Source organism: Notamacropus eugenii, chromosome 6 (assembly GCF_028372415.1).
Source record: "Notamacropus eugenii isolate mMacEug1 chromosome 6, mMacEug1.pri_v2, whole genome shotgun sequence".
NCBI classification, from domain to species: Eukaryota; Metazoa; Chordata; class Mammalia; order Diprotodontia; family Macropodidae; genus Notamacropus; species Notamacropus eugenii.
Window position 1 is genome coordinate 378,134,955 of NC_092877.1, and position 25,420 is coordinate 378,160,374.

General features: G+C 45.3%; 1 protein-coding gene across 10 annotated transcripts in view; it reads left to right on the top strand.

The window, feature by feature from the left end:
• The first annotated feature begins 64 nt into the window (after positions 1-64).
• The window catches only part of ANO7 (anoctamin 7), a 79,158-nt gene continuing 53,802 nt past the window's right edge, over positions 65-25,420 (top strand). For 4 of the 10 annotated variants that reach the window (XM_072618806.1, XM_072618807.1, XM_072618801.1 and 1 more), the window contains exons 1-5: positions 65-160; positions 6,458-6,614; positions 11,603-11,675; positions 22,212-22,363; positions 24,045-24,152. In XM_072618806.1, the coding sequence (XP_072474907.1) occupies positions 6,501-6,614; positions 11,603-11,675; positions 22,212-22,363; positions 24,045-24,152 (447 nt within the window). In that variant the 5' untranslated portion in view covers positions 65-160; positions 6,458-6,500. Of the gene's footprint in view, positions 161-339; positions 428-6,457; positions 6,615-11,602; positions 11,676-22,211; positions 22,364-24,044; positions 24,153-25,420 lie in introns of those variants that run through there. The other 6 variants (XM_072618802.1, XM_072618804.1, XM_072618799.1 and 3 more) reach the window with 4 other exon arrangements.

Consider the following 25,420-nt stretch of genomic DNA (forward strand, 5'->3'; position numbering starts at 1 on the left):
CCTTTATGACTCTAAGAGCACAGATTGTGATGAAACAAGGTGCTGGGCAAACATCAGACAGGACACAAGTGTGCTCAAGGAACCCAGAGCTCTTCTGGCTAAACATCTTTAATCAGAAATAGAGGCCCTGAACCAATCAACGGAGACAATTCAGTTCCATGTAAGTAAGCTATCTCTGCCACCCACATAGAGGCATTTGGGTCAGAGTGATGAGGTTCTTGAAGGAAGGGACCTTTGGGGGAACAGTGGGAGGGCTTCATGTTCCGCAGAGTACCAGGCACCAGGCCTCCCACTGAGGACGTGCTCCACAGGTGTTTGCTGGGTGGAGGGAGAGATGGATGAACCAAGGAACGAATCAGCAGGCAACAAACGAGCAAACCTGAAGAAATACGTCTCTGCTCAGGGAAGAAGCAACTTACAACTAAACGTAAGCTTGTGAAGGTCAGCTGTAATATCACAGATATCTGGTACAGGCTCAATTAGCCTTCACGTCCAGGGAAAAGAATTTAATATCACACTCACCTGTTCTTCATCATCGCATTTCCCATCCAACCAGCATTTTAAACTGACCACAGAAATAAACTGTTACTATCTAGAGGTTGATTTTTTTCTAATCTCTCTCTGTCTCTGTCTCTGTCTCTGTCTCTCTCTCTCTCTGTCTCCCCCCATCTCTCTCTCCCTCTCTTCTTCTATGTCTATCTCTCCCTGTTTTTCTGTCTCCTTGTCTTTATTTCCGCCTGTCTCTGTTTTCCTCTCTCTCTTCTCCTCCTGCTTGTTTCTTCCCTTTCCTTTGCTTTCTTTTTATTTGCGTTCTTCTGTTTCCAAATAGACAGGAGTGTTTCCAACAGATTGATCCATCAGCATTTCTTTACATAGAGCCTTGTTCTCTGCAGAAAAAAAGTCATAGGATCCAAGCCGGAAGGGAGCTTATGGCTTTGGACTTGGATCTAGTCCAAATCTCCACAGAGAGGAAACTGAAGCCCAGAATGCTTAAGTAATGGACCTGAAGTTACATTGTGAGAAAGCAGAAGACACAGAGTTCATGGATTCACAGAATTTCCAAGTTAGAAAGACCCCCTGAGGACCTCTAATCTAACTCAGACCTGATGGAGAATGCCCTAAGTATCCCTTGAGTTAGAGTATCTCTAACAAAAGGTCCCCTCCTCTCTGCTGGAGAACCTCTGGTGAGCAAGAACCACCCCCTCCCCACTTTGAATGGCTCTATCAGTTTGGAGGTTTTTCCTGACATTGAGCCAAAACTGGACCCTCTGCCTCTGCTCCATATTGTTCCTACCTTCTGAGACCAGGCAAAGCAAGTCTCTTCCCTCTTTTCTAAAGCAGCCCTCCAATACCTGCAGAAACCTCTCATGGTCAGCCCTCCTAAGCCCGAGTCTCCCCTTCTCCTGCTTCAATGATCTCGGGTCCTCCAGCTCTTCTTTTTGTGGCATGGCCCCAAGTCCCCTCACCATCTGCTCACCCTCCCCTGCCAGTCATCAATGTCCTTCTTGAAACCCAGGTGCCAGGACTGAGCACAAGACTCCACACATGGTCCAGTCACGTCAGAGCAGGACAGCACAATGGTTTCTCTGGTCCTGGACACAGCCTCTTAAGAAAGGCTGAGATCACACCATTTGTAGCTGCCACATCACACTTTTCATGAGAACTACCATCTCGCTCTATCTCCCATCCTATACTTGTCCATACAGGTAGATTTTTTTCTTAACTCCATTTCAGACTTTATCATATTAAATCCAGCTCATTGTTTTCACCTGTTGCCTCCAGATCCTCAGACTCCAAACCCACTGCCCTCCCTCCCAGCATACATGCTCTTAGATGGCTTACTGCCCCTTTTTCCTGGGAAATAATGGGTAAGAAGCAGACTCTATTGATATTTAAGGCTATAAGTAAAGTATAGGAGACTATATAAGTAAAATACCAGAAACCACAGAATTCCCCAGACTGGGAATCCTGACTTGAGGTAAGAGCTGAGGCATAGGTCAGAAACCAGCTACCAGACCACGCATCTCCCAGACCAATCAGCAGACCTCGGAGGGCCATCCTTCTGCTTGTCTCTTGGCCCCTTGTCTCAGCCCCTTCTGCCTGGCTAGAGTCAGAGACTGGCCTCAGGAGTCAGCAAGTCTCTGTGGAGGTTCCATGGAAGCAGAAGGTGTATGTGTCTGGGAACAAATGCCCAGTCCAGCTGAGCTAGAGAGCAGGCAGAAAGGGCATAGGAAAGGACAGCAACACGGCCTGGTCATCTCAGTTCTCATTTACCTCAGTAAACAAATACCTCCAGACTTCAAGGACCCAGGATTTCCTCTACTGACAATTCCTTTCACAAATAGCCCTGAGTAGTTAACTTATGGACTTGCTGATGCCTGAGGCTTACAGGGATTTCCCTGAGAGCAAACCCGAGGAGACACTTCAACAACAGCCTCCTCAACCCCTTCGTGACTCCAGTCCTGCCTCTTACTACTGGACCGCACTGGATCCCAAAGTCAAATTATCTCCTCGTGTAAGGAAATGAATACAAGTTATTGATGCTACGATTTGCATCGAGGAAAGTATAAACCTGGTTTCCATTTGCACAGACGGAGACCTAGGACACACAAAAGCTGAGACTTCTGCAGGTAATTCTCTGACTTGGAGCCTTGGGTCCATGCAGCTTCTGGTATGACCTCAGAGCAGCCACTCTTCCATCCCATGTCCTCCTCCAGGAAAGTAACTGACCTTGGGAAAGTCTGAAAGTGATCCACCTGGCACACTCCTGGGGGAGGCAGGGGAGCTGGCAGTGAGGAGCAGAGCCCTGGACCCTTCCAGTTACGCCCAGAAACCTAAATTTATCCTGTTCCTATTTTCCTTTTCTGCTTAGCAAGGACACCTGGGGGGGAGGGGCAAACTCCAATTGGATGAAGGAACCATAAAGACCCAGCCATTGATTTCTCTAGGCATGGCTTCTCCAAGCTCTTCCCCTCTATACCTTAGTAGACAATATTCAGGGGTGGCTGTGATGAAGGAAACCCATCCCCCATTCACAAGTACTTCTGTGCTCAGCAATAACCAGCACAGGTGGTAACTTGGTACAACCTGCCTCATCTTCAGGACCTCAGCTTCACCTCCATAATCCAAGGAGACCTCAGAGGAGTACTTTAGTAGGGAAAGCAGAGCCCCAGGGACCAAATTAGCCATTTCGTACTGAAGCGGGGTCGTCACAAAGAAATATGGAATAATAGAACATTAGAGCTGACAGGAAGTTTGGAGATGAGCTCACTTGAGGAAACAGAGGCCCAGAGGAGTTTCCAAAACTGGCCATTGGTCATTGCGTTAGTGTTGGACTTGAGGTCACTGGATCCAGATGGCTCTGGAGGAGAAGTGAGGCTGGTGACCTTGCACAGCCCTCCCTCACTCAAAACAAAGTCTAGTGGTAGTCATGTCATCATTTCTCTGAGGTCATGGTCCTTTCCAAACACGAAGGACAAACACAGCAAGGACTTGAGGTCAGGAAGACTTCAATTCAAACTTGTCTGAAGCTCTGCTGTCCATGGACAGGTCTTGTGACTCAAGAAGAGTTTCTCCATCTGCAAAAGGGGTTAACAAGAGCACCTAACACAAGACTAAGCTGAGTCTTAAATGAGGACATACACGAAGGACATTTTGCTACAATAAATGTTAGCTACTATTATTTTTTTAATTATCAAGAATTTCTTTTTTCTCCCTACCACAAATGGAGGGAAAAAAAAGAAATACAAAACCCTTGTATCCAGTAAGCTTGGTCAAGCAAAACAGACATTTCCACTGGCCCTGCCAAAAATCTGCACCTCCTTCTGTGTGTTGGCCCATCACCCCTTTGTAATGAGGAGAACAGCATTTTTAGCAGTCCTCTGGACAACCATTGTTCAGATCAGAGTCCTCACACCTTCAGAACTGGTCATTTTGATAGTATCAAAGTCTTTGTATAACTTGTTCTGCTCACTTCCCTCTGCAGCAATCAGACATATCTTCCCGGGTTTCTCTCAAACTGTTTCTCTATTTCTTACAGCACAGTAGTATTCCACTGCATACATATGCAAAATTTGTTGAGCCATTTCCCAACTGATGGGAACCCCCTTGTTTTCCAATTCTTTGGCTACAACAAAATGGACTGTTATAAATATTTTTATAGATACAGGTCCTTTTCCTCTTTCTTTGATCTCTGTGGAGCACAGGCTTACTAGTGGTTTAGCTTGTCGCAAAGGGAAGGCATAGTGTAGCAACTTTGGGAGCATAGTTCCAAACTGCTTTCCAGAATGGTTAGATGGAGAAACAGTTCCACCAACAATGCATGGGTAGCTGTACCTGTTTTCCTGCAGCCCCTCCAACATTTGTCATTATTACCTATTATCCTTATTAGTAGTATCAGCATCATTTTCATCATTATTACAGAGATGCTGTGACATGTAATGACCCCAGACCATATCCTGGATATTGCTAGGCAAATAACCACAGAGGAGGATACTGAATTCAGTTTTATAGACAAATCCATGCAAATGGACCTAGGCTTTGAAATTCAAATAACAAGACTTTGTCCAGGCAGCTGCAGGGAAGTGGCTCAGTCCAGGAGGTGCTAAAGCCTCAGGGATCCAGGAGTTTCTCATCCAGTGACAGATTCTGCCCCAAGACCTAAAGGTCCTTTATGAGAACTTAGAGGTCCCTAATGAGAGTGAAGCCAAACACAGGAGGGATGCTATCCCTATCAGATAAATGGCACTCACCTTTGACTTCTCTGCATGGGTGCTGCCGTTTTCCCTCTTCTACCTTTGCTGCCCAACTGCAGTTTGAGAACTGGCCATTGAAATCAACGTTCTACTGCTTGAAGGAGGCAAGAGTGTCTACAGATCAAAAGCCCCTGGCTCCTTTCTAAATTCCTTCTCCAGCTTATTTGGCTTAATCTCTATGGGCCTCAGTTTTCTGATAGGTCAAATGGGGACAATACTATGGCTCTCCCCTCTCCTGGTTCTCCTCCTATGGATCTGATTTCTCCTTTTCTCCTTAGCTCTGCCCTGGCTCCTCTTTACTTCTCTCTCTGTACTACTTCATTGGATGATCTTAATAGCTTCCATTGCTTTATCTGCCTTTCCTGACTTCTCTGCTGACCTACCATCTCTCACCTCCAGCTTCCGTTCATACAGTCCAGTACTATATTATAAAGATACTCATTGTACAAGGCATCAATATGGTATATTATTTCAAGACTGCTGTTTAATATCTTTTAATACATGTATGCTAAATTTACTGTTCTTCTATGTCAGGGTTTCTAAACCTCAGATCCATGAGGTCTATGGAAAAATTCCAAAGGATCCATGAATTTGAGATTTTAAAAAATATTTTGATAGTATATTTCAGAATAATTTGTTTCCTTTGCAATGCTATGTATTTTATTTTGTTCATTTAAGAACATGATTATGAAGATCCCATAGGCCTCACTAAGGCTGTCAAAGGTTTCACCATGACACAAATAAAGGTTAAGAACGGCTGAAATATAGAGAATTTATTTCAATTCAGCAAGTATTTGTGTGCAGCTGTGTGGTGATTTGGCATTTGCTAATACTTCACCTTAAACATATTTTCAAAAGGAAGTAAAAACATAAAAGTAAATTTTTAAAAATCCAGCTTCCAAACCACAAAATATCTTAGATTTTTAGAAAATTTTACTTATTTTTCCCCCCAAAAGCTGGGACAATTTACTTTTTATACTGTGCAGTTCTCATTTATGATTTCTTGAAATATAGCTCTGAAAAAACAGACTTTTAAAAAGTCTGTTCTGTTTCAAATGGTGCTACTTGACTTAAATCGCCCTGACTTTCATTTCATGGCCAATAACAGCCCCCAGCCCAAGCCTCAGTGGCTCATTGTTAGGTTTTGATGGCCAGAGGATCAATAGCATTTACCTTCTGTTCTGGGCAGAAACTTGGCCTTCCCATACCAGACTGACATTTTTGTGATGGTAGATGATTTCATCTTTTGTCTCAGTTCTTACCTAGCACTTAGTCATTGAATGGGTGTGGCCTCAGACAAACTGAGACCTGGGAAAGAGCTTGATTTAGAAAGATCAAAGTCATTGGTTACACATGCTAGGCCACTGCCATCCAGTCTTCTTGACTTTTTGTATTTCCCCTGGACTTGGATGACTCAGGAGGAGAGAATGAGAAGATGACTTTGCAAAACTCTGTTTCTTTACCAACAAAATCATGGGTCAAAAAACATTTGGATATAGTAATGGACTCTTTTCATTATTAATAAATGGATAATAATAAAGATAATAACTTGGACTCCCTTAACCTGTTAGCAGTAATCAGAGCTCCCTCCTTCACTCTCTTTTGGATGGCCTGGGAATCCTCCGGCCCCTCATCTATGTATCTCACACCTTTCACAAGAATGCCAGAAAGTCACATCTCACTCTGTCTCTTCTCCACTCCAGATGGAGAGTTCCTGTGATCTCCTAATGGAATAAAGAAGAAAAGATGCTTGAGGAAAATTGTGGCAAAAATGACAGTCCACTTTTGATTAACATCATCCCTAGGAATGAAAAGGGGGACAGTGATGAAAGTACAAAGGACCCTTTTAAAATGTCAAAGGTAGGTACTGGCTAGGGAAAGAGCAGAAAAGGGCAGACCTCCTAGGTTGTTCTAGGGCCTCTTGGGCTCTCCTCGTCTCTTCAGGCAATACGTAGCAGCACGGCGAACACAGATGTACTAAGTGGGCCCAGGAAGAACTAAATAAGCCCAAGGCCCCTAAGGGTTCCACTCCTAAAAAATGGACAACTATGGGAGTCACACTTACCATCACAGTACAGTTTTCTAGAAGCCACCATAAAGGCCAACTTGTAATATTTCAAAAATTGATTCCTGTAACCCCATGGCCAGGGTCTCCTATGCTCTGAGCTCACATGGCACCTAGTAGGCACTTAATAAATCTTTATTGATCAATTAATTATTATGCCCCCACCCGGAGTTCACTTTGAGAAATCCTAGAATATGATTCATGTCTAGGTTTCCACAAATGTAGGTAATAGGGCCCCCAATTTACAACCAATGAACAACTTACAACCAAAATGTAGAAAATATGTAAATGTGACAAACGTATCCCAAGTACAAGGCAGTCTTTTCTTCACTCTACAGACATAGCAGAAGATGCAAATAACTGAAAAGCCCATAAACAAACGTAGAGCACCTATCCAGGGCTTAGGAGTCCACAAGCAATGAAGAGAATTCTTTTCCCTCTTCATTGGCTCCCACTTTTCCACTTGAGTCCCAGAATTCTCCAGCCTCAGACACCTCCTGTGTTTGGTTCCCCTCAGAAGGGAACAGAACTTGGGGCTGTCCTGGAGAATCCCTGTATCCTATAAGGTCCTATATAGTGTCTCCAGAGTAATTGTTGCACCCCATAATCGACCCTCAAAGGGAAATATACGTTGGAACTGCCAGGCAGGACAGGCCACCCCTTCATTATTGAACCTGCAGGTGTCCAAATTACTCATTGGAATGGAGGTGGAGGCTGAAAAGTTCCAAACTGTTTGCTCCTCTTTTCATGGCTCCTCTTCCTTCCTGTTGTTAGAAGTGAGTATGACTAACAAACCCCCAACAGTTAGAAACATGCTCACCTTAAATACAGAACAATACCTGTTGTGAAATCAGGAAAGCTTTTCTTAATCTTTACATCCATTCCCCAAGTGGCCGGGTGGCCTCCCCAGGAGGTTACAGAAAGACTACAGCACGTGCAGGAAGATGGGGCTTCTTACACTGTTTTCCTAACTTTGGATCTCCCAGGGTACTGTCCCCTGGCCATGTGACTCCAGGTTCTTCTCTCTGATAGGCCCTTCCTCACACAGCTCCTTGGGCCTGCCCATTAGCTTCTGACCTCTCACCTGTCCATGTTAGGTCACAACCCTTATCACCTAGGAATGTGGACAACAGAACTTTCTTACCTCCCACGTTTCCAGTTTTAAAGAAAGTGGGGAAGGGAGAAAGAGGCTTTCTTTCAGTTTCTCCAAGAGACATGCTGTTCAGAAACCTTCCCTCCTCCAGTTGAGAGATACCGCTCCCCCAAGTCATCAGCTTGGTATTAGTTGAGAGGCAGCTGGCCAAGAACTCTCCCCTCTTTGGCTAGAAGGGTATATTTTGGGATGCCACTGCCAAGGAAACCTCCTCTCTCTCACCCAGCAGGCAGGGGTTTAGGGATGACTTTGTCCATGAACTTCCCTCTTAGGTCAAGTGGGCAGACCTGTGCCACTCCAATAGGCTATACTAGGGTACCCCACCACTGCCCAGGTTAACACCATCTCTTCAGAACAGGTCCTTGATTTTGGCTTGCTCAGAAAAGAGAAAAAAAAGGCTGATGGTAGCCAAGAATTCTCTTGAGAAACTCTCTTTCACTTCTGCTCCAAGGCGCTATTTCATTCATCTCATTCCTAAATAGTTTCCCAATCTGCTTCCCCCTCAGTCTTCTCCACTTGGATCTCTCCAGAAGTAAAACCAAAGGGTAAAGATAGAAAAAGGCAATGAGCCTGAGAATATCTGATGGCTCCCTTTTATAGGCCAGTGCAAAAGGGGGGGGGGGGTGTTCATCCCATTGGAATCCATCTTCCTAGCCAAGCCCTTCATTTTGGAGGCAGCTGCCACCACTAAGAGTTTATCAGAAGCTGCATTTTGTCCTCTTAGCATGATGCCAGTGGGTGTGCCCATCCCCTATAGGGAGAGGGATCTACAATTAGAGTTTCTGAATGGAGACTTTCATCCACTTGATTAATCAAGTCCCACCTGACACACAGAGAGACTCTGAGACCTTCAAGGGTAAAGACTATCTTGCTTGTTTGTATTTATATTCCGGTGCTTAGCATAGTGCCTGGTACACAGTAACTACCTAATGAATTATTTATCCATCCATCCATCCATCCATCCATCCATCTATGCATCCACCTATCCATCTATCCATCCATTCATCCATTTATCCATCCATCAATCTATCCATTCATCCATCCATTCATCCATTTATCCATCCATCCATCAATCTATCCATTCATCCATCCATCTATCCATGCATTCATCCATCCATCCATCCATCCATCCATCCATCTATCCATCCATCCATCCAATCATTTATCTGTCCATCCACCCATCCATCCATCCATCCATCTATTCATCCATCCATCCATCCATTCATTCATCCAATCATCTATCTGTCCAGCCACTTATCCATCTATCCATCCATCTAGCCATCTAGCCATCCATCTAGCCATTCATCTATCCATTCATTCATCCATCCACTATCCATTCATCTATCCATCTAACTATGCATCTAAAGATATGATTGCAAATTTCTTCAGAGTTGCTTATCTATCCATCCACTCATCTGTCCATGTATCTATCCATGCATCCATCTATCCTTCTATTCATCCACCTATCTAACTAGCTAGTTAGAAACTCCTTTGATTAAGACCTCATATCAGAATCATTGCATTTCAAAGTTGGAAGAGGCCTCAGAGATATCCCATCCATACCTGAGAAAGGATGCCCTCAAAGACATGGCCAGTAAGTAGCCAGTGCTAGGTGGGTTGGGGAAGAGCCCACTGCTTTCCACTCTGGAACAGCGCTAATTGTTAGGAAGTTTGTGCCAGACCTTGGGTCTAGACTGCCCTCTTTGGATATCTATATTTGGTTCCTCCTAGTTCTACCTTTCATCTCATTTCTCTCCCCACTGTGATCCCTTCAGGCACTTGAAGACAACTAGTATGGGAATCTGAATCTGAATCTCCTGACTAAGCCTCCCTAGCTTCTTTATACCCTCCTACAGTTCCTCACTTTCCTGCAGACTCTCCAAAGTATCTATGTCAACCCCTAAAGGTCTCTGTGGCCCCAGGGACCGGGACTAAAACCAGATTTATTTGAGACGATGACCACCTGTCAAAAGCCTGTTTCCTCCTGTGACACTGATCCCTTGAGGACTTAGTCTGGACAACGTCAGGACTCTGCCTGCCTCCTCCAAGACGGCACCCAGTGGGCAGGGGATAATAGCTCTTTAGGGTAGGGGGGAAATCTCATTTCATCCTCACAACAGTCCTGGGAGGTCCATATTATCATTAATTTACGTTGCAGATGAGAAGAATGAGAAACATTGAATGACTTGCTGAAAGTCACAAAGTAAATACAACCAGGACACTTTTGAGGCAGGATGTGAACTCAGGTCTGCCTGAATTCAAGCCATCCAACATCTCTCCACTGTGCTACTTAGTGGCAATTAATAATGATAAAGAAATTAATAATAGCAATGACAGTATGTTGCATGTGCATATGTAGCAGCAAGCACCCTAGCACGTCCAGGATGACCTGCTAGCACAGGTTCTTAGATCTGCTTTTCTAAAAGGAAAGTAGCTTTTGAGGGGTCAACAATCTTCTTTAATTATATTCACCAGCAGATATCACATATACAAGCAGAGAAATAAAAACCAATAAAGACAGGACTTCCAACTGTCTGACCATAAGCAATACATCCATCACAGAACAACAGACAGATCCAACTGCCTGACCATTGCTTACACACATAGTTACCAGAGAGAGAAGCTCCAACGTCTTGGTTTTCAAAACAAGGGGGAGAAGGGACTCTTTAACAGCTACCCAAAGTTTCATCTGGCACATGGACCTTCTTCCAAACCCCCAAAGCAAAACCTCACCTCAGAGTATATATACACTTCTCAGAGCCAGAGGGCTCAACCTTCATGACCCAGCACCTCATTAATTAACAAAAGGCATGAGCCTTCCTACAAAACAAGCCTCCCCTAATCATGTTTCCCTTAACAGGCTCCAGCTGAGGCTTATTAATGGGCAGGAAGATTTTTAACTTTCATTAACATTACAGCACCTTCATATTTTCAAATTTCCTTGTCCTATCCCTTTAGCAGATTATGAGCTCCATGCAGGCAGGCATGGTGTCTTTTCTAAACCTTGTATCTCAGCCCAGTGCTTCTCATACAAAGGACACAGCAGTCCCTGCCTTCAACAGTACAACCTACTTCCAGAGCTCCAATCTGGAAACTTTATTTGTAATTACCAGAATTCTCCTCACTCTGTCTCTTCCCTGTCTTTCTTTCCCTCTCATTCCCTCTCTCCTCTCCTCTCCTTCAGATATACATTCCACAGACCACAAACTGGACTTAGTCATCCAACAGATCAACAGATCACTGGGCTTCCTATGACTGAGAAAAGTAGGCATTAATGTGGAAAGGAAGATGTAGTTGAAGGGGAATTCTGGAGGGACACTGGCACATACTGTCCAATCTCATTGAATTAGAGGTATCCAGGAAAGGTAACATGTCTGAGGCTCGGTATTGTGTCATCTGTAAAATGGGCTGGAGAAGGAAATGGCCAACCACTCCAGTTTCTGCCTAGAAACTCCCAAATGGGGTCACCAAGAGTCAGACACAACTGGGATGACTGACCAACAACAGATCCTCACAGCTCAGTGTCAGGGATGGTCCCTGCCCACACCTCCTGTTCAGAAATAGTCTGAAAAGAGCAGGGTCAGCCTGTTCCCTGTTCATTCTTGTGCTTGGTCTGTCATTTCTTTGTAGGTGACGGGACACAGTCAGTCTCACTTGAGTGACAAGAGCATCCCAGACTTCAGTGCAGAGCCAGACAGGATAGGTAAGCTCCCAGTCCCAGATACCAAAGGATAGTGCTGCTATATGGTGACCACCAGGATGGAAGGGGCCTGTAACAGCTGTCACAAGGCAATGAGGATGAGGGAGACTTTTCTAGGTCATAAGCAAACCCTAATTTACTATGGGAAGTTCCTCTTCCCACTTGTAGATCCAAAGGAGAGATAAAAAAGAGCAGTGATACCTGATCATAGAATCTCAGAGTGGAAGGAAGCCATAGACATCGTCCCCAGCCATCTTTCTGCCCATCACAGAGACTCAGGTTTCCTAATCCTTCTCCAGACTGTGATCGCCATGAGGCCAGGCACTATGTCTTTTCTAAACCTTGAATATTAGCCCAGCGCTTCCCATACAAAAGGCATTTGATAATGTATTTAAATTATTGTTGATGAATTTGGTCAAGACGATCCAGCCTTATGACCTTGAAGGAGTCTGCAGATTGGTGAGGGGATTGTGGACACAGGAGGTTCTGTAATGGGGAGGAAGATGGACGAGGAAGATGTCTAAGGCTTCCTTCCAGACCAAGAGCTGGAAGGTGTCCTACCTGTTATTTAGTCCAACAATCCAAGATTCAAAGCCGAAAAGACCTTCATAGACTATCTACTCCTATCGCACCATTTTACAGATGAAGAAACAGGCTCAGGGAGTAGGGATGCCCTCTGGTCACTTAGCTCAAGAGTGGAAGGGCTGGTATTGGAAGCCGGTTACTCTCACTGAATCCAGTGCTCTTTCTACTGTGACAGTTAAATAACTATTCCATGGAGCCTTCACCTCACTTCCTCCTTGACTTCAGGTGTCCCTGCCCAGCTTCCACCGTGTCTTCTATTTCTCTCCGGAAGGGAGAGAGATCTCAGTCATGTGAATTTAAATCAGTCTGTTACTCCTCCTGGTATTTACCTTTGAAGCCTTATCTCTAAGATAAAATAATAATAATGGCCAATGTTTATATATTCCTTTAAGGTTTGCAAAGGACTTTACATATGCCACATGGCTCTTTTGAGACTCACTATAACCCTGTAAGGTGGGGGTTTTATCATTCCCATTTTCCAGATAAGGAAATTATCTGAGACTGAGGTAAAATGACTTGTCCAGGTCATTCATATAGCTAGCAAGTGATTGAGGTGGGATTTGCATTCAGGTCTTCTTGACTCCAAGCCCTATACTTTGCCATTGAGCTGACCCCATTAAAAAAGATTCAGGGTATTAGTGGAGGGAAAATTCGGTGAGAAACTGGGAATGTTCCCTTGGGAACCCAAAACCACACCCAGTCATGCAAAGCCTGCCCAGTCCCGTAAGGCATAGCCCTGGATCTTCTCCTGAGGGAAAAGCCAGAGGTAAGGGAGGGAGGAGGTTATGGAAAAGACTGGAAGAAAAGGGCCCTTCTTTGTCTCACTGTCTGAAGAGTAGTCAGACTTCTCAGAGTCAATGGCAGTGCTGTGGGTGAGGACTTCAACCTCCAAGAACACTCCCCTTCTACCCCACCTGGACCTCAGCTCCAAGGGGACAAGCTGTCTTTCTTTGGAAATTTTAGCCAACCCCGCAGGATTGTGTAATGGGATGATCATTGAACCGAGAGTCAGGATGACTGGGTTCTAGGCACATCACACCACAGAATCTCTTAGCCGACGGCGACTTTAAAATCCATCTCTCCAAGAGGTGACTCAGTAGGTATCCTCCGCTGAGCGATCGCTCCCTCCTCCACAGCAAAATAGAATCCCTCCCCTCCTGGGGCAGCCCCAGCATCAGACCTCCACCTCCCTTTCTGTAATTCAGAATCATAATCACAAATTTGGATTCTCTGAAATTCCCCCTCTCAGAATCTGGGTGCAAGTCAGATAGTACCCCATTTTTCTCCCCTGCTTTCACAATGCTCTTTTGTCCTCAAAGCACCTGTTGTTTTAATGTATCCCATCAGACCTTTCTTATTGATCAAAATAAGGTTTAAAATAGCAGTTTACCTTATTGTTTCCTCCACCTTCCAAAGAATAGATGAGCATTATGACAAGTCAAGACTGGCACAGAAAAAAATCCAGCAGCTGCTTGGAGAATCCAGATTTCCCTTTGCTCTGCTTCTGGGCCAGGTTTGTGGCCTGACATCCAGTCTCCTCATCCATTTCCTTCTTTCAGCCTGATGGTCTACAGTGAATTCCCACAAAGATATCGCTTCTCTCTTTCCCTGCATAGATGCCTTGTACCACACTTCACCCCTTGGCTCCTGGATTTCAGCACATGGTGCTATTCCATTACACTTTTTTTTGTCTATTCTGGACCTTTAGAACAAGATAGATCTTTCCAAAAACTATACTGATCCTGTCACCAATACTTGGTGCATTTGTATGTAGAGATACACAAATGTGTACGTGGCTGTGGCTATCCCCGGGTCTCTGCCATGAGCACTCTTCTCTCCTCCCTCTTCACCCTCCCTCTTGGCCATCTCATTAGCTCCCATCAGTTCAGTAATCTTTACTCAGATGACTCTCAAATCTCTTTATCCAGCCCTAATCTCTCTCCTAAGCTCCAGGCTGGCATCATCCCCACCTGCTTGTTACGTACTTCATATTGGATGTCCCAGAGGCATCTCAAACTTAAAGAGTACAGAACAGAACCACCCCTCTTCCAAGCTTCCCTGTTTCTGCAGAGGGCACCACCCTCTTCCTCAGACCCAGGTTCATACCTCAGACTCCTCCTCCACCCCTTGCCTCACATTTTCAATCAGTTGCCAAGTTTTATTGATTCTACTTTCACAGCATGTCTTGCCTCTATCTCTTCTCTCTCTTTAGACATCCACAACCCTAATGGGGGGGCGGGGTCTTCATCCTCTCTCATGTGGACTACTGAAAGAGCCTTCTAATTAGTCCCCCTGCCTTAAGGCCCAATTCATCTTCTACTCAGCTGACAAAGTAATTTTCCTAAAGTTCAGATTTGACTGTGACACTACCCCTCTCAACATCTTCCAATGGCTCCCTACTGTCTGTGAATTTTACTTCTAAGTAATTTCTAGATGCTGAATGCAGAGTCACAGATTTCTGGCATGTGAGAGGAGGTTTTCAAAAAAACCACATGGTATTTTTAAAAATTATAAGTGGAAAGATTCCAGATCCCCTTCTCCTTTGTCAAGATGAAGCTTCTCTCTCAGTCTCTAAGGCTCTAGCCTCAGAAGGCAATTAAAGAATACGTTGTTTAGTGACTTACAAGGGGAGGGAGTGACTTGCTTTTTTCTGGAGTTAGAATGGCAAGAGCTAACTACATCTATAGAGGACAACTGAAGGTGGAAGAGACCATTAAGATCCGTATAGCTTTCTATAGGAGGTAGCATCTGAAATGAGGCTTAAGGGAGCATAAGGATCCTAAAAAGTGGAAAAGATCAGTGAGTGTGTTCCAGGCTTATAGCCACAGCCTGTGCAAAGTCTCAGAAATAGGAGGTTCTGAGTGTGGGGAACAGCAAGTGGACCAGGCAGGCTAGCTGAATCATGGCTGATTTGAAGGGGAAGAGTATATAACAAGCCTGGAAAGGTCAGCTCAAACCGGATTATAAAGGAAGAGCTATCTGTCAGGAAGGACAGACACCCTTGGGATCCCTCCAGTGATTTATGACCCACTAATCTACCTTGTCTCTGAAGTTAGTATCAAAGGATCACAGGTTTAAAGCAGGGAGGGACACTGGAAGACCCTCAGAGGTTAAGTATTAGAACCCAGGTTCTCCAACTACAGAGCCTGTGCTTATATTCCTGGACCACACTTTCTCCCCCAAAGGTTCCAAAGCACTCACCGTATGTTCCCCACAGATATTCTTTAGGTTCTCATTGTTTTATGTAGGTCCATGTTGTCTTTCCAACTAGGTTGCAAGTTCCCCAAGGGGAGGGAACTTGTTTCTTCCTCCTTTTCTACCTCCTCTCTGCACTAAACCATGAAGAGAAGAGGATCCTCAAAGTCAGGGCTGTTTTACCCAATGCAACGACCCTGGTATCAGTGTCTGCTATTAGTTAAGGGAAGAGCCCGGAACCAGAAGATACATGGAAACCAGTGATCTGGATGGAAAATCAAGTCCCAGGCCAGGCTACAGTTCAAGACCTACAGAGCTAAAGATAGAAAAATGAGTCTAAATCCAGGCAGGCAAACAAGAATCAGGGTCTACCTAAATAAAGGTGAGGACACAAATTAAAAGATCCCAAATAGAGCAAGCAGGCAAAGCTTAGGCAGTACACAGAAGCCAGGAGTCGGGAGAGACAAGTCAAAAACCAACCAAGTCATCAGAACAGCAGTCATGTAACACTAGAAATTAGAGCTTTGAATCAAAGCAACTCTTCCCACAATGTGGAAGTTTCTTAAACACTTTCTGCTGTAACAAAAACTACTACCAGCTTCCTCAGGTAGGGCCAGCTCAAAGCCTACAGATGTGACAAAGTGAGTCCTATTAGAGAGATGGTCATTCAGTCAGCTTGGCAGGAGCAGGAGTCTGTGGTCAGAAGTAAAGGTGGATTCTCCTACCCTACTGCTGCCTTGAGTACACAGTGCTGAGCAATTAGCAGACACACAATAAGTATATGTTTAATTAAACTGAAGATCAGAGGAAAATTCATTTCATGGTTACTTAATTGGTATAGAGCAGAAGAGGAAACATTTCCTCTTTAAGCAAATTCCCATCAAGACCTTTTCCTGATTTTAACATCAGCTACAGTTTTGTTCTGTTCCCAATGGGATCCACAGATTTGTATACATTTTACATGTCTCTCTTTAACAACCATTTTAGTCTGCCCTAACTCTTGCCATCCCTTCTGGTGATGGGACATCAAGGGAACTGGACTGAGTGGGGAGTCTTTCTCCATGAGTATCTTCCTCAAATATTTCATGCCTCAGGATTTTTTCTTTGTTTTCACATAATTGTCAGTTCAGATCCAGTTCCAACCACCATGTTTGTCTAATTCCAAAATTCTCCATGTTTCAAAAAGTTATGGGATTTTCCTTCTGCTGATCCAAATAACAGGGGAGAGGAGGACTCAACTACATTAGTAAATCAGCAGATAAGCATTTATTATGCGCTTACTTTATGCCAGGCACTGAACCAGGTTCAGGGGATAAACAGAGGTGAGAAAGTCTCTGTCCTCAAGGATCTACATTCTAATGGGGGAGATGACAAAGAAAAAACTAGATGGCTTTCTCATCTTCGATGCCCCTGGCAGCTCTGGCCTTTTAGGAGCCGTGAATGTCTTAGCTTGAATTCGAAAAACTAACTTACAGTGAAAACGTTACCCCAAATTTCCAACGAATCGAATTTGCTGTTCCAACCTCAGGCTTCCACAGGAAAGTTATTATCTGCTTTTACCTTTGACTCTAAGTGACAGCATCATAGAATGTTTGCACTGGGATTCAAGCACCTGGCTTTTGGATTCACCGCTTTCCTCAACCCTGCTCCTACCTTTCCCAGGGAGCGTCTCATTTTTTTGATAAGTGTAACAAAATGTTTAAACTCGATAAAAAACTCTTGATTAGAAAACCAAAGTTCTCCTTACATTCCTCTCTTACCTTCAGAAGTCCTTGTGGGGTCACTTCTCTTAACTTTGACCATGGTACAGTGGCTGACTTTCATGGAAATGGTCTGTGCACACCTTCACGGCAGCCTTGGTGAAAACCTGAGATGAGCACAGACTGATTTACCCAGATTTCTTTCTAGAGAGGACCACATGTTTACAGGCACGAGAGCAATCGAGGGACAGAGAGAATAGAAAATCCTGCTGTGTTTATTATTTGTTGATTTTAAAACAGCAGTTGACTTGGAGTAGCCTTAAAGCTTCCAGTAGGCTTCCTCCCAGGTATAGTTCATAATGATGCCTTACTCTAACCCAACTACAAACTAACTGGAAATAACTTTGTTCCGAATCCAGTAAAGTGTCAATCAGGAAGAAATGTGCTTGCCAAAGTAGTTTGCAATGACTATAGAAAAAATTCTGAGTTGGAATCAGAGTACCTGGGTTCAAATCCTGCCTCAAGCACTCTGTCACTTGACTTCTGTGGGCCTCAGTTTACCCATCTGTTAGACTAAGTGGCTCCTAAGATTTCTTCTAGCTTTAAACCTAGGATCTTTTTGTTCTGCATGGAGTCTGTACAGAAAAAGAAGATTCCCTATGAAGGCTAATCCAATGCCTCTGTTCATAGATGGTGTTTTATTCATTCTCTTGAGGCTTGAGAAAACAAAAATCTCCTAAGGGAAATTCACAGCAATGCCAAGAAATTGACCCAAGCATTCGTATATGGGGGAAATGGGTGGAAAATTCTGCAACTCTGACTTACAGCCGTGAGGGTAGCCCAGAGAACCAATCCATCTTCCTGTCTCAGACAAGCCTGCAAAATTGCCGTGAGCTGGGCCCAGAATTGGCAGGCAGAGAAGCAAGGCCTAGTGGCATTTGGGAAAGATGAAGATCCTTTTTTGTCCTCCAGGACTTTGGGTAGGTCCATCCTCCATTAAGGATTTAGAGAAAAATATGGATAAAAACAGCACAAAATGAGATGGAGTAAGGAGTCATGCCTGGGGCCAGAGAATCCCAGAAACTCAGCATTAGAAGGGACTTGTGCAACCAAGTGCACCCAAGAACATAACCGGCTCCTGCTCTGGTGAGGGGGAGCCTGCCACCTCCCTAGCAATCCAATGCGGTGCAGGACGGCACCAGCTGTGATGAAGCTTTTTGTAACCTTGCAGCTAATTCTACCGCTCTGAAACTTACACCTGTTTCCTCTTGGTTCCACCCCAAGTGCTCATGGCTCTTGCCACACAGCTGAGAGAGGGCAGGGATAGAAGTGGGTGGGGACCTGTCCATGCTGTTGGGAATGCGGAGGATGGGAGGGGCAGAGAAGAACTGAAAAGATGGGAGCAGGCAGATTCATGCCAGAATTGGGAATTCAGACTTAATTCTACAGGAAATAGAGAGAGTCAGTATTAAGATGTGCTTAATCAGAGCACCGTGTCAGGTGATTATTTGGGTGCTGAAGGACTGGCCAGGGGAAGCAAGTTAAGATACTCTAACAACAGTCTCAGGAAGGAGAGATGAGAACCTGAGCTGGGGTGTTTACAGTGGGATGAGCAAAGCGAGTGACAGAGGGGACTGAGATGTTTGGGAGATAAACACAACAGGATTTGGTACAGGATCTGGGAGAGCAGGAAGACTGAAAGGAGCTCCCCAGGCTAGGGGTCTGGTGCTTATATCCATGAAAGTGAAGGAGTCTGGGGGTAGATCTGCCTCCAACCCAGTGGAGATCAATGACTCACCAAAACACTCATGGATTGTGGTGAATTGGCATGTGTATGTTGTGGGAGGAGGAGAACAGGAAATGCCCATAAACAAATTGGAGGCTTGGGGAATCAGATGGTGTCACACAAATGGTTATCTCCCTGGCACTTTCCCACATTCTGACATGCAAGCACTCCCTGCATCTTTTCCTGACCATCTCTGCACTGATCTCTGGGCTCCACAGATGCCTGGGGCCCAACCTGGCTGAGCTTTACTCTCTCCCCCCCAACTCAGAACTCACCTCCTCCATCACTGGGTTGAGGCCTAGATGGTGTACTGGTTTGGTCCTAGGCAGGCTTTCAGAGGACAGGCAGATTTTGTGGGGAAGGTCCTGGTATCATAGGCTGAGAGTTGGAAGGGACCTTAGAGATCACTGGAATCTTACTTCCTCTGTTCTAGATCCACTTAATTTGAAGTGTAGATAGGACATCCAGGTAAAGATGTCTAGTGCACAGTTTGAAATATGGGAACAACCCCCAGGGAGAATTTGGGAGGTAGGATCATTGGACAGAGAACCAGGCCTCGAATCAGGAAGACCTGAGTTCCAATGCAGCATCAGATGCTGACTAGCTGTGCGATCTTGGGCAAGTCATTTCACCTCTGTTTGGCTCAGTTTCTTCATCTGTAAAATAGCACCCACCTCTCAGGATTGTTGTGAGAATGAAAGGAGATCATAATTGTTAAGAGCTTGACACTGTGCCTGGTGCTGTGTGATTGTTAGTGACGGTAATGAGGATTTCTGCATAAGGCAGAAGCCATGGGAGAGGAGGAGATTGTAAAGAGAAAAGAGGCCCAAGAGAGCCTCAGTCAGTACCCACATCCAAACAGTGGGGCTAGGATAAGGAAACCCCCCAACAAGATAAAAAGGAGGGAGAAGATGAACAATGAAAGTCAATGTGCTCAGTTTATGTCCTACCCAGAGAATCTATGATGTTTATGGAATGGGGGAATAGATAGATGGTGGATGGATGGATGGATGGATGGATGGATGGATGGATGGATGGATGGGTGGGTGGATGGGTGGATGGGTGGATGGGTGGATGGGTGGATGGGTGGATGGGTGGATGGGTGGATGGATGGATGGATAGGTGGCTGAATGATTACATTTTCCCTAATATAACTTTTCTCTAAAGAAAGTTCTGTCCCTGACTGTGAGCCCTCATATACTCCCAAGCACCCACCCATCTCTGCAACAGTTGACAAACCTGTTCCAAGAAAATGCTTTCATCTTGCTCGAGGATGAAACCCTGGGGGAGCCAAGGACAGAAGGTCCTGCCTAGTTCTAGGTGACATTTGGTGTAACTTCCCCTTTGGCCACTGGAGGGAAATGCAAGCCCTGCCAAAATCCTCCCAACGAGCTACCCTAGCACCTGGGGCGTTGGGCTGCCGAGAGGTTAACTTCCCCCCCTTCCAGGTAACTGGGCCACTTACCTTCAGGATGATTCTACAGCAGTGCTCCTGCCCCCAAGCCCTTTAAACAGTGGCCCAGTGTGCTCCATTTTTCTTTTTGCTAATCTGTAAGCCTTCATATTTTAGTGTTGAATTTGGAGTCAGAGGGTCCGGGTTCAAATCCTTGCACTGATTCTGCCACTCGCTATCCTGGTGCTGTTGGATCTTAAGCTCCCTGGTTCTTGTTTCTTATCTATCAGACAAAGAGTTTGGACCAGATGGTCTCTGAGGTCCCTTCCACCTAAAATCTCCTTCACTGGAGGGCAGTCTTGGAGTTGGGAGGACTTTGCTCCAGCTCTGCCTGTGACACCTCTGAGAAAAATCCCTTTAATTTTCAGTGCCCCAGGCACCTGCCTGAGCAACTGAGGAGCTGCCACCCGTGTTAGTGAACAGAGTTTCTAAACAGATGAAGTCACAGGTGCAGGTTAACCAAAGGAAGAAAAAGTCTAAAAATAGGAGAGGTTCACATGTCCCAAGTCCTAATAATAACTAACATTTTGATGGTGGTTTGAGGTTTGCAACATGTTTTCCATAGACTATCTCATGTTACACTCACAGTAACCTTGAGAGCTAAGTCCAGCAATTGGTATTATCACTGTTTTACAGATAAGATAAAAAAGCTGCTTCTCTGAGGTTAAGGGCAGCTAGTGTCTGAATTAGGATCTGAACCCAGGTCTCCAAGTCCTGACGCAGAACTCTGGCTGCTGTACCAGGTTGAAGAAGACAGCCAGTCAAAGCCCTCAGTCCCTGAGGTTTTTTATTTAATAGGATTATAAGGATTTCCTGGTTTGTTCGTTTCTTGGCTCTTTCCAATCTGGTTGGCCTCCTGATGATGCCAAGGGGAACAGTACTGATAAGCAGGACCTGAGGGGCCAGCTCCGCCTCTTTAGACAAAATCTCTCCCTCCATTCTCTTTTTAAAAATGTTTTTTATTGAGATTTTCTGTTTGTCATCTACATTTCCCAATGTCAGTCAGTAAATAATAAATATATCCCTCTTCACTCTCCTTCCCAGAGAGCCAAAGGAGGGGAAAAGAGGTAGGAATCATTTAATAAAACTGACAGATACATCCCCCAAAGTGCGACAGTGTATGCTGTGCTCCGGACTCTACCCTTCATGCCCATTGCCTCTGTAAAGGCTTCAATAGCACGCTTATTATATTTGAGGGTGACCCACGTTGGGGGCAGAGAACACCCTGCAAGAAAAGTCGAGACAAAGATCTCGACAGATCGGAAAATGGAGCTGACTCCAATACAATGAATTTGACATATGCAAATACATGGATTTGGCCTCAGTTAGCGATTTACTCATCACCAGTATAAGACAGGGAAGATTCACCCCAAGAGCCGTGTGTCTGAGATTGCCCTGGGAACCACACTGACTGAGCCACACCTGAGAAATCACTGACGTTGAGGGCCACCTAAGAGCTTGTTCTGTGAACCTTCCATCTGGGGGTGGTCTCAGGCCACTCCCCAGTAGGCTGGCTTCCGCCTCTTTGTAGGACCAGGTCTCTGGAGGTGCATGTGTGGTTTACTAACAAGTTTTTCTGGGCTTAGCTAGACTCAGGCAAAGCTACACCATTTTGGTAATTTCCCATCACCCCCAGGGCCATGGATGTCCAGCCCCATCTCTAGTAGAGATTCTGGCTTCCAGGGGGAGAAGGAAACCACCTGATGGTTCAAAGGTAACCCTTGTGTCTGATATCCTCTTGATGGGGCCCATGGCGACCAGAACAGAAAGGGCAGGTGTGTTCTGGAGCCAGATCCATATTTTTGTCTTTTTTGTCCCAGACTACATCCTGGTGTGGGAAGAAGGGTTTCCAAAGACGCAGCCTAAGGCTGGGACCAGAGATGAGAAGCACAGGAACAGAGAACCAGAGCACCACAGCTGGAGGCTGAATTTTTTGAGGCAGCTCCGAGCTACCGGGCTTCACATGGAGCAGGTATGTAGCCCAGTCCTGTTCCCATCTCGGGGCTTCCACATCCCACACCCACTCACTTGCTAACTCTGAGCTCAGCTGGCCTTCTCTCCTCCCCTAGACTGACTGGCTGGAGCATTAATGAACACTGACCCAAGGGACCCTGAGCACCCTCCTCCCCTTCCCTGGACCTCTGGACCAGCTCTTAACGGGCCTCGTGCCTCTCCATGCCCCAATTCAGCCTTTCTACACTTGCTAAAGAAATATTCCTGGATGTATGAGATGTCATGCCAAGCAAGAGGAGGGACATTCCAGGAAAAAAAAACACCCTCAAAAGTGGCAGTCTTAGAGGGCACACGTGCACACACACACACACACACACACACACACACACACACACACAGAGGCACACTGATTAAGGTTTCCCTTGGCTGGTGGCCAAAGCAATCATACCAACCCAACAAACAGCTCCATAAAATCAGGATGCCCATTGTCCTTCATTGGTAAATGGGCCATTTACAACTCCTCATTACTACAGAGCTAAGTGTCTGACACCCAAGCCCCCTAGCTTCCTTCCTCCCACCCTTCCTCCACAGTAAACCGAGCAGAGATCATAAGACCCTGATTCAGCAATATAGTGCTGGACAGTCAACCAGTAAGCATTGATTAAGCACCTATGTACTGATCACTTAACAAACACTTATTAAACACCTACTATGTGCCAGGAACTGTGCTAGACCCAGACTACAAAGACAAAGAAAGGCTCCCTGCCTTCTGTTAACTTCCATTCTATCAAGGGAAACTGCATGTGTAAGGTACATACTCATACAAGTTTGCACAGAAGAAATTCAAGATAAATACCACAAGATTATCTAGGGAGGATCCTGGCTGCTGAGAGAGGCACTGGGGACTTGTGTTGGAGGTGGCTGCTGGGCTGAGCTTTAGAAGAAGCTGGGGATTCTAAGGGGTGGAGGTGATGAGCGAAGGCCTTCCTGGCATGGGGGACAGCCTGTGCAAACGTGCAGACGGGGGATGTGGGAGGTCATGCATGCCATTACACAACATGCTGAGAGTCAACAGCAAGAAAGCCAGGTCTTAGGGGGGTGATTTATAAAGCTGGAAGGTGAAGTCAGAGCCTCTACCTGGAATGTCCTCCAACCACCACCATGTTCCCAAATCAGGAATCTTTTTAACAAACTCACCCGCTCAAATCCCAGATCCAAGATATTGGAAGCAACTCTCTTTGATGGATCAAAAGTGTGGGTCTCTAAATTCTGGTAGAGCTAACCTGAGGCGAAATAATTCATTAGACAGAAATCTGTGCCCCTACCTCCTCTGCCTCCTTCCACAATAGTCCCCAGGCTCCCCAACACTTCAGTTACCCAGTACCCTTTCTTCTCTCCCACTCCTCACAGAAAAGCTCTGAATAGTCATTCACACTTTAGTATGAGGACCTTGCATCTCCCAAACGGTAACCTTATATCTATTGTATAATGAAAGGCTTTATCCCCTGGAAAATCAAGTTAAAGCATCACTGAGCTGGCAGATAAGATGAGGGCCTTTCCTCTGCCCTCAGAATTGGGTAAAGTAGGACCTCCAAATGCCTTAAAGTTCTTCAAGGGCCGTCCCTATGGCAAGCAGCCCATGCACAGTATAGGGACTCTTTTTCAGGGGCTAATGTGCTTTCTGGTCATTCTTCTTCCAGCATGTGGTTAAGAGTGGAAAGAGATCCATACACTATGTCTTGCTCAGCGCCCCCTGGACTGTTCTCTGTCACTATGCTGAGGCTCTCAGGATAAAGATGCCCCTGCAGGTAAAGGTCTCCAACTGGGAGAGAAGGGCCCTCCTCCATCTCCCCTAAAGAAGCACAGCCTTCATCATTCATGAAAAGCCTGCCATTCTATTACTGTCATTGGGAGTCAGGAAAAATTCTGCATGGATTATCAGGGCAGGTGGTAAAGTTACAATGGGGAGATAAGCATCACCAACACATGCTTGTGCACCATCCATCCATTCATATATCTTTCTACTTATCTGTGTATCTATCCAGACAGGCAGGTAGGCAGCCATCTGTCTATCCATCCATCCACCTATCCAGGCAAACGGGCAGCCATCCATTCATCCATCCATCCATCTATCCATCTGTCTGTCTCTCTGTCTATCCATCCATCCACTTATCCAGGCAAACAAACATCCATCCATCCATTCATCCATCCATTCATTCATCCATCTATCCATCCATCCATGCATCCATACATCTATTCAGACAAGTATACAGGTAGGCTTCCATCCATTCATCCAACTATCCATCCATCCATCTGGTTGGTTGTTGTCCTTCATCTTCGAAGAGGACCAAAATGACATCACCATTGTAAAATGAAATTTCAGTGTGTCCAACTGTGAATGATCAGACCAATATGAACTCAGAAGGCTCTACCAAAGGTTGGACACAGATATCCATTTGAATGCTTGGGATGAATATCCCAAATTTGCACATCCTGCATATACTTTGTGCTGTCTCAATTCTGCTTTGCTCAAAGAGCACAGTACCTTTTCTTATGTGGGTACGCCATGCTGAGCGGTCCTGTGCCAGTGTCTCCCATGTTGCACAGTCAAATCCAAAGTTCTTGAGAGAGACCTTGAGAGTGTCCTTGTATCGTTTCTTCTAGCCACCATGTGATCGCCTGCCCCATGTGAGTTCTCCATAGAATAGTCTTTTTGGCCAGCATACATTTGGCATTTGAACAACGTGGTCTGCCCATCAGAGTTGCGCTCTCTGAAGCATAGTTTGAATACCTGGCAGTTCAGCTCAAGCAAGGACTTCAGTGTGTGGTACCTTATCCTTCCAGGTGATCCTCATAATCTTCCTAAGACAGTTCAAATGGAAACGATTCAGTTTCCTGGCATGGCCCTGGTAGACTGTCCATGTTTCATAGGCATACAACAATGAGGTCAGCACAACTACTCTGTAGACCTTCAGTTTGGTAATCAGTCTAATACCTCTTCTCTCCCAAACCTTTCTTCAGAGCCTCCCAAACACTGAGCTAGCTCTGGCAATGAGTGCATCAACCTCATTGTCAA